At 39.5% G+C, this 10,248-nt stretch overlaps 1 protein-coding gene across 1 annotated transcript; it reads right to left on the bottom strand.

Moving 5' to 3' along the window:
- Window positions 1-282: 282 nt before the first annotated feature.
- LOC130950162 (uncharacterized) lies at window positions 283-846 on the bottom strand. Its single transcript, XM_057878698.1, has 2 exons — window positions 549-846; window positions 283-467 (listed from the first exon to the last, which is right to left on the bottom strand). The coding sequence occupies exons 1-2, from the start codon at window positions 844-846 to the stop codon at window positions 283-285; spliced, it is 483 nt and encodes a 160-aa protein (XP_057734681.1).
- Between the last annotated feature and the right edge of the window lie 9,402 nt (window positions 847-10,248).

Genomic DNA, 10,248 nt, shown 5'->3' with positions numbered 1-10,248 from the left:
GTGTCCCTCTTATTTGGGCCCTTTGCTTGGGCTTTCCTGTGACTTGTCCGAGCTCTTTGAGAAGAGGTCGGGTTGTCCTGACCTGAAGAGGTCGGTCGCTTTGTCTGTAGAACATCCCGGATCGGACAGCTCGATCCAGGGTATGAACAACAAGTATATACAAAAGTGCGCAAAATAAGATAACTAGATAGCATAACTAGGAAATAGCTAAAATGTTCACCGGTCCTCTGATTGTGCCATCGGCAACCTCCCCATACTTAAGATCAAGCATCGTCCTCGATGCTAATCCTGAGGATCAGGGATAGGTACACCGGTAGGCTTTGGCTCAAGCTGTGGTACCGGCTGAGGCTGAGTCTCCTGAGTCTGAGGTGGTACCTCCACGTGAACCGGCTCCTCCTCATGAGTCTCCTCATCATGTAAATCGGGCTGCTCCTCCTCATGGGTCTCCTCATCGGAACCGAAAGACTCTGGTAGAAGGGGTAGCTAAAGGCCCTAGGCCACAAATAGCTGGTCAAGCCGGTCCAGGCGACGTATGATCTGGCGCTTGCTGCGCTCCATGTAGCGGAAGAGACGCTGAACTAGTAAGTAAGTCGGCTGAGGTGCGGCCGGTGGTGGCATAGGAAGTGCTGCGACTGAGGTAGATGCTCCTACAGGGGCTGATGATGAAGAGGGTCCAGCTCCCTCAACTGTTGCTCTAGCCCGAGATCGGCGTCGAGAGGCAGGCTTCTCGTGCACCCAGGATCCCCATGGAATGGTAACTGGCTCCTTCTGAGGGAGCGGTGGAGGTGGCGATACATCATCCTGGTGCCACAGAACTCCAGCTCGCTGAATCATCTGAGTGACCATGACCGGGAAAGAAAAGATGCCTCGGATATGGGCTCTCCACATAAATCGCTTGATCAGCTGAGGGTAATAAACTTCTTTTCCCTCCATCATACAGCTGATCAAGATCAATATAGCAACCGGGATCTCTGTGAAGTGGGTAGTAGGCATGACGTAGTGAGCAAAAATCTGCTGCCAAGTCTTGGCCTCTCGGCTCAGATAATTGAAGAGCATCCCTTGGGTGCCTTGTTCTCGGCATCCATCACCCAGGGGGCTTCCGGAGTAGCAACCACGGCTCTCAGTGCGTCAAAATCGAAGGTCATGCAATGAAGGTCTATCTCAGCCTGTAGGAAGGCATCAGTATCACTGGTCTTAGGCCGGCAGGTAAGGGCATCCTCAATGGCTTACTCTGAAATAGGTACTTCAATCCCTCTAACAAGTACCGAGTCAAGGGTGTGGCGGAAGAAATTACAGTAAAATTCCTGCACCCAAGACCGGTTCACCCGGCTCAACTCTCTATCCAGAAAAGCTAAACCCATCCGGTCAATGCGTTGGTGGATGATGTCGGTCAAATCCGATGGGATAACTAGCTTCTTCTCAGTATTTAGATTCTTTGAATTGTAGCTAGGAAACCTGAGTTCACAGTAGAGATTGGGAAATTTGACCTCATCCTGAGCTGGCAACATCTGGTTTGCTTTCTCTATTTCATTGAGAGGGTTTTGAGCATAGGCTAGAAGGGATGCAAAAGTAGGGTCTGGTGTTCTCTTCCTCTTTTTGGAAGATGCTACTTTTCTTTTTCCTTTGTCTGACATCCTGAAAAAAAATTGATAGCAATTAAGCATGTAGCACATAGCAAATAATAGGTATATTCACGATGTAGGAGTGGAAAGTAATCATGATGTGAATTGAAAACTTGGTTTGCAAATAAGCATAAGTGGAAACATAAACCAAGAATTCAATGTTCAATAAAATAAACAACTTTCACAAATTAAGCATTTCTCATCATACTTTGAAAGAATGATTAAAGAAAGTTAAGTGTAAGTGAAGTTAAGTCAGTGACTAAAGAAATTAGTGAGTTAGGAAAGTGGAATTAGAAATTAGTGGTATGACGATAGATGAGCTTAATGAAGGAAGAGTTGTGACTAAGCATACGAATCATGTTCACAATCATGAGAGTATAGACATAACAAAATTAGCTTTCACAATAATTGGTGTTATAAATAATAGAAAGTGAATGTGCAACTATGAACAAGTAGAAATCGAATTTGAAAAAAGAAAAGAAGTTACGCATAAGGGTACACCAATGTTTGTGAAGGAATGAGATTGAAGAATTGCAATAATTGGTTTACAGAGAATGTTAGGCAATTCTCGATCCCATTAGGTCAATGCCAATCGCGGGAGTCAAATAGAGATGGAAATTAGCCCAATTTGAACTTGGTGTGCATTAAGTAAAGCTTACAAAATGTATATGCCAGGTTCAATTTGTCAATAGAAATTAGAAGTGAAAACAGTTTTCTTGAAAATTGGGCAGCATTCCGGCTTAAAATTGGACATTCCCAGATAGGCAAATGGACCAAAGACAGCATCAATCAATTGATAATCATGAAATCAAGTAGACATGGCAGCAATTAAACGCAATGTTCATCAATCAAAGCCACAACGCTCGGTAAACAATCAATGCATACATGGGCATGTGAACAAGTACGGCGCAATTATCAGGCCTATAATCCTCTAACCACAGCCTAGCTACCTAACAGCAGTTATTCCTATCTATCCTAACATTCAAAAACTACATTCTAACTAATTACAGGAACTAACAGTGACTAATGTGCAGCAAAACCAAAATAGAGCTGAGATAAGGGAGTTGGGCAGTGACCTGAAAGTGGAGCAGAAATGGAAATGGGAATTGGGGAGGGCAGGTAGCAGAGATACGAGCTAGAAGCAGAATGCCGCCGCGGTTGGTGGCGATTGCGGCGGAGATTCACGGTGGCAGGAGCAGAAAGCTAGCTGAGTGTGAGAGCGAGTGAGAGCGAGTGAGAGATGATGGGAGATGGGTATAGCTGAGTGGTGGTTGGGCTGCAGCGGCACAGCTGCAGCAGTGGCGATGGGTGACAGAGTGAGGGGGTGAGAGAGACAGAGTGGGTGAGGGAATGAGAGGGAGAGAGAAAGTGGGTAGGGGTGAGGGTGATGGTGAGGTTACCGGCGACTGGTTGTCGCCGGCGGTGGTAATGGTGGAGGGGGTTAAGGAGACGGCGAGAGGAAGAAGAAGGAGGGGGTGGGAAAGAAGGGTGGAGGGTGGGGTGCGCGACTGCGTAGCGTTCCTCGCGTCCTTAGGGTTATCATATTTTTACATCGGCGCGGGCGCGCACGGTGCGCGTCCGCGTGAATTGATGGATTTGGAACCGACGCGTACGCGCCTTGGGCGCTTATGCGTGGATGGTGAAAACGGAAAAGATGCGTGCGCGTACGGCGCGCGCACGCGTACAAGGAGTTGGCTCAGAAGTTGCATCACCAGATCGGCGCGGACGCGGCAGGTGCTCGTCCGCGCGCACTCCCTTATTTTTGTGATGGGCGCGCACGCACGTCGTGCGCGTCCACGGGAGGCGTGTTGGGCTCAGGGCATAGGGTTCGCCTGAGAGAGGCCCAACTCTCTGGAAAGTGTGTGATGGTGCATCCGCTTATGGACGCGTGCGCGTATGTCGTGCGCACGCGTCCTCCCCCTTTTTTTCTTTTTTTTATTTGTTTATTGCCCTTTAAGCAGAAAAATTTGCCCAAGCGCTCCCTATAATGCTCACAACTCTTTATTCATCCAACTATCATATAATTCACAAAAAATGCTATTTGATTTTATTCATCTACTACTAAACACAACATACATGTGACTATGCTAACAATCAATTTATACAAACAAATCTATATAAAATGTACCTACAATGGCAACTCAAATCACTTATTAAACAAAACTAAAAGAGAATGGAAAGAGTTTACTATGGTGGGGTGTCTCCCACCTAGCACTTTTAGTTTAAGTCCTTAAGTTGGACATTTTGAGGAGCTTATTGTCATGGTGGCTTGTGCTTGTACTCATCCTTGAATCTCCAAGGATCTTTGCTTCTCAATTGGTTGATAGAATTTCCAACCATCTTCACCAAGCTGGGGTGGAGTTCTACCCAAGATATGTGTTCCCCTAGTTGGTCGTCACATAGCGAACCGGGATTCCATATCTTATCTTCACACCCATCCGTGAGTTGGGTTTCATGATTTCTCCGTACGGGTGGTTGGCATAAGTGTGGTTGACACGTAGAATTCTCTTTAGTCCACCAATGTTTCCTTCTAGACCTATACAAAGTGAATCTTGTCCCATCATAATCCCTACACCTTAAAGCTTTGACCTTGGTGAGCTTTACACCGAATTTCCAACCACTACACAACTCGTTCTTACTTTTAATTTCACAAAGAGCTCTAAGTTGTCCATCTGTTTCAATCAAACCATATTCAAGTGAGAAAATAAAGCTTAGCGATAAGGATTTTACCCACTCGAATGTTGTGTTGGATGGTGACTTGGGAAGGGAGACTTCCCCACACTTAGACAATGCAAGGTCTACATCCTTGTGCTCTTCTTTGTGTAATTCCACCTCTTGACAAATTTTTTAAATTTCAACCTTTTCCTTTTTATCACTTGGCTTGGTGTTGACTTCAAGGACCTCGATTTCTCGCCCAATGGGAGGTGATTCAATTTTGGATACGAATTCATTGATGAGTAAATCCATCTCTTGATCAACCCCCTTCATATTCTTCAATTTCAATATACACCGTGCCAACGTTCTCTCCTTGGTGGATCTCCTTTGGTTTATTCTCTTCTTCATTGTTTACCAAGGGTATGGGTGGTTGTGCACACTCTTCTAGTATTCCAATTTCATGCCCAATGGAGGGGTATTGAATTGTAGCTAGAAATTCCTCCATGATTGAATCTATCTCATGAGTAGCCTCCTCATATTCTTCAATTTTGAGATGCTCCGGAGGTTGTTGGAAATCACATGACGGTTCCACATGTCTTAGATCTTGAACCATTTCCTTCTTTATTTCAATAACCGTGGGTCTCTCCAATTGTTCTATTACTACTACCGATTCCTTTTTCACCGTATTCTCTGATATCTTCTCCATACTTTACTCTTACTTAGGCTTTTCACATGTGGCTACGGGGGGAACTTGAGTACTCAAACATTGGTGGGCTAGAGCGTGCACCACCTTGGTCAAATTGGTCACAAACTCAAATGTGTCCCGCTTCATGGCTTCTTGTCCTTGAAGTAACAAAGTGAGAGGATCGTCTATTGGGGCTTGGGGTGAATAGGAAGGTTCATTATTTTGGAGAAAGGGTTCATGGTAGGAAGGTGGTTCTTCTTGGTAAAATTGTGGAGAAGGTGTGTATTGAGGTGGTTCTTGGTAGTAATCTTGATAGGGTTGTGGTGGTTCTAAAGGTTCTTACTCATGATGGTCACGAGGGTATGGTATGGGTGATTGGTGATATGGTGGATATGGATCATAGGAAGGTGCTTGGTGTGGAAGGGCTTGTGAGTATGGTTGAGGTTCATGTTGAGGATAGGAGTCATAGGCATATGGTGGTGGTGATTGATTGTCATGAAAAGATTCACCATAGCCATTGAATTGACATGTATTAGGGTGGGAATTATACCTATAAGTATCCGGAGGTTGTTGCCAATAGGAGTGATCAATTCCTTGAGGCTCCTCCCATCTTGGAGTGTTCCTTCCTTGGTACATGTTACCATTAAAATCCACATTTCCTACAACACAATTAGAACCAAACTCATAGCTAAAGTGAGAATTCATTATGGAAAAAATAAAAATAGAACCAACTAAAACTAGAAAACAAGCAAAAGACAAGCCTATTCACACTATTCACATATATACAATAACCAATAACATAACACCATTACAAGTCCCCGGCAACGGCGCCATTTTGATGAGTGGATTTTTGACGGTTTAGAATTTCACAAATGAAATCTCGTTGTAAAGTATAGTCTCTAAACCAACAATAATCCATTTATACAAAAATTTTGTTTGTCACAAGTACAAACCCCTAAAATCTATAAACCGAAGTATTTAAACCTCGGGTCGTTTCTCAAAGAACTTGCAGGGTAGTGTTCTTGTTATTGGTTGTTTATTTTGGGGTTTTAGATGAGAAATATGAAAAGTAAATGGAAATGAAATTTTATTAACAAAATGGTCTTGGCAAGGTTTGATGATCAAGGACCTATATCATTATCACTAGCCACAATTATGGTAGTTGCAAGGATTAATCCCACTTAGTTATCCTTTAACCAAGTAGCAAAGAAAAGTCAAATGAGTTATATCAATCCAAGTCCATAAGTTCTAGCTTTTCACTAATTGGATTAATGACGGCTAGAGTCAATGGCTATCAACTATCAATCACTTGGACACTAGTAACTCAAGAAATCCTAAGTTACCTACTCAAGCCAAGAATATAAAATTCTATTCTAACATTCTCCCAAGCATTTAATCAAACACTTGGAAGGTACAAAGGAAAGTATAGTAAATCACAACAAGAATGAATTCTAACAACAATTGAATGCAAAGATTTAACAACAACAATCAAGAAAATCACAATTATCATGAATTACCTCAAATTGCATTATTGAAAGAAAACAAAGGAACAACAATCTATTCCAAAACAAAATGAAGAATTACAATTATTAAAGCACATAACTAGAAAGAGGAAGAGGAGAAAAGTAAGAATTGATAAAGGAGAAATGAATTAAAGCATGAATTAAACCTAGATCTAAGAGAAGAGATTAACCTAAACCTAATCCTAATTCTAGAGAGAAGTGAGAGCTTCTCTCTCTCTAGAAAACTAACTCTAAACTAAAACTAACTCCTAGTGAATCAATCTATATCTTCCCCTTTCATCCTTGGTCCTTTTAATCCTTTCTACCAGAATTCTGGCGCCAAAATGGGTCCAGAAACTCTCCAAAATCGCCAGGCACGTGTTGCTTTAATGAGATCACGTGTGGACTGCGACGCGTGCGCGCACGGTACGCGTACGCATCCTCGGCCGATTCCGCAATGTGCGCGCGGGCGCCTTGTGCGCGTGCGCGTGCTTGGTCGAATTCTTTTCTTTGGCTTTTTATGCTTCTCTCCATTTGTATGCTTCCTTCCTTGCTCCTTTGATCCATGCCTAGCTTATTTCAATCCTGAAATTACTAGCAAACACATCAAGGGATCTTATGGAATTAAGGAGGAATTAGAATTCATCAAAATAAGGCTTAAAAAGCATGTTTTTACATTCAAGCACAAATACGGGAGAGATAACAAAATCATGCTAATTCATTGGTTAAATGTGAGAGAATGTTATCAAAATACTCTAAATTCAATACAAGATAAACCCTAAAAACGGGGTTTATCATTGTCCACTACACATGGCTGTGAGATGCAATCCTCAAAGTATAGGTTGATCAAATGTTGGTTCCTCTTACAATCCTTGCACATTGCAAGCAAGTCGGCATCTGTCACCAACTTCTTCAATCCGGATGCAATGGGAACTCCAGGAACTTTCCACCAATAGTTTCCAGCTTCAATATATCCCAACTCCTTATAGTAACCCCTTACAAAAAACACATCAAGTGTGTCTCCCTCAACACCCATCAATACCTCTGCATTATCAGGTTCATAAACCATCCCTCCATCCTCACACGTTTTAAACAACCCGCCATGTTGAAAAACAAACGTCATGGGAGGACCCTCCATCTACAATAACAAACACGGAAACACCATTAAAAAACAGACTAGCAACAACTACTCTCTATGTGTCACCAACTACTAGACCCAATTTGTACCAATCAACCATTAACCCAAAATAAACATGCAACAGATACCATCACTAAATTCAAACATAACAGAGCCAAATAAAGCAACACAATCTCATACACCAAAATGATAAAAGAACACTTATACAAACCCTTGGTCACCCCAAACCCTACCTTAAATCAAACGAACACTAACACCACGACAGTAACAATACATCACACTACAGAACAAGTAAAAAATCATGAAAAAAGTTACATCCTTACCTCTCACCGTCTCAATGCCTTCTTTCACTATCAATGCTGCTTCAGTATAAGATCAACTCTGCATTCAATAGCGACAACTTCTCTATTGTAATTGTCAACCAGCACTAACGATTGTTGATGAGGTGGTTCAGAACTTGGGTCAAACGCTTAGGGCATACCTTGTGGGAAACGATATGTTTTGGAGCGAAACAGAGAGAGATGGTTGATATGAGACGAGAGTGAGGCTTTGCAACATTTAAATCTCTCTTCTAAAGACAAAACAGCGACGTTTCAAGACTAGGAGAGCCTTCTACCAAAATGGCATCGTTTTGATTGTCTGCCACGTTGGCAATTAACGGCACACGTCAGCGGACGTTTGCCAACTCAGCGACGGAGATGACTAAAGGACGAACGTGACCAGGTAAGGTATCTTTAGGGGACGAATTTGATTAATTTTATCTTCCGGAAACGAAAATGGAGATCAATTTTTTTTTCAGGGACGATTTTGACTATTAACTCATTTTAAAGTGTATGTACTAGTTGATGAGATATTATCATCTTTTGAGAAATATGTAAAGTGTCTTAGATATTACTATAAATAAATGATAAATGCTATCCTATCCTCTCTAAAATAATATGTAAGTTATTTTTTTAATGTGTCATATTTTTAATGTGTGTTTATTTATTTTAAATTTTTAGTAGAATTTATTGGATGACTAATTTATCTAATAAAATAAAAAATAAAAAATTAATTTCGGATCATTAAAATTTGTTGAAAATTTAACAAAATATTTAAAAAATAATGTGATATATTACTCTTTTATTTTTCACACAAAATCTTTGATTTCTATAAAAAATTAAATAAAAATCCAAACCTTCATAAAAAATAATTGCAAACTAGCCACATTAATTTTTAAAAAACAAGATATAAAGTGTTTCAATTTTTTCCTTTTTTTTCATATAATTCGAAACCAAATTGTATATAATAAATTTTCAAATTAAAAGATATATTTAATACAATAAACTTTTTAAATTGAAAATTTTTCCAGTGACACTATTTTATGTTTTTATTTTTAATTTGTCACATTAATATTTTAGTTTAGAATTTAGTTAATATAAAAAAAATAAATTAATATTTTAATAAATATATAACAAATGTAGTAAAATAAATATCGAATTAGAATGTAACACATCAGAGAGAGTAATTTACATGTTACTTTAAAGAGGATAGAGTAGCATTCACCTAAAGAAACAAATTCACTAAGTTCAACAAGGTGAAATTGAGAAAACTAAGCCTTGTACGAAAAGAGCACACAAGATCCATAAAAAATAATTGCTATTATAAAAACATGACAAGCCCAATGAAGTAATATATCTGACTTGGATTGATTTGTTCCACTTAACATTAAGCCAAAATAATATAAAAGAGGACTGAATTATATTAGATCAAACAACTTTAACAGCAAATATTGAGTGTGATTGATGATGAGTGACGACGAAAACAATTAATAATGTGGCTTTCATCATGCACCAAAGAGCGTAATGCGGTGATGGGCAATCAAATTAAATTAAAAATTCAAAAATGTATTCTTAGCGATATGATAATCGGGTTTGATTAAGAAAGGGTAGAATGTGTTTTGTCTCAAGCAACAAATACAACCAACCAATGTATCAAACAGTGTTATATGTTACGTAAATGTGCCTATCATTGATTACCCAACCACTTTAATTTAAGATATAAACAAGACATACATCTGGTTGTTATTGGTCGGTGCATTGTGATCATGGGATGCATACTGATTTATATAATATAATAATATAGAAATTGCATTATATACGATGTATGATTGTATACCAAGGCATGAAATAATTAGCAATCACTTCATCGCTCTTAAAAGAAAGTGCAAAACCTTCAATGTCCACATCAGATGAATAATATTTTTATAGAGGATCAAATTGAGATGAATAAAGAAGATTATTAATAGTTCTTTTGTTACTAAGTAGCTCCTAGATTAATTTTATTTTGTATAAGAATATATCCTTTTTTTTTGGACTCGATAAGAATATTTGTTGATCACATGCATATTCCAAGTTTAGGCCCATGCCTCCATACCCAACTTTTGCTTAATAAAGCCAAGCCCATTAAATTAATTTGGGTTAGTATCTAAATTTGAATTTTGCCAACAATCACCGGTCAGTGATAGACAGTTAAATAAAATTTTAAATTTGAATTTTCCATTCTACATACAACAATCACTGGTCAGTAGTAGATAGTTAAATAAAATTCAGCTTTACGATAGATTAGACCTTAAAAAAAAACAAGCTCATTGTGATAGATTCGAAG

Source organism: Arachis stenosperma, chromosome 9, assembly GCF_014773155.1.
Source record: "Arachis stenosperma cultivar V10309 chromosome 9, arast.V10309.gnm1.PFL2, whole genome shotgun sequence".
Lineage (NCBI taxonomy): Eukaryota > Viridiplantae > Streptophyta > Magnoliopsida > Fabales > Fabaceae > Arachis > Arachis stenosperma.
Note: the sequence above shows the minus strand (reverse complement) of the source record. Positions and strands in the feature narration are given on the sequence as shown.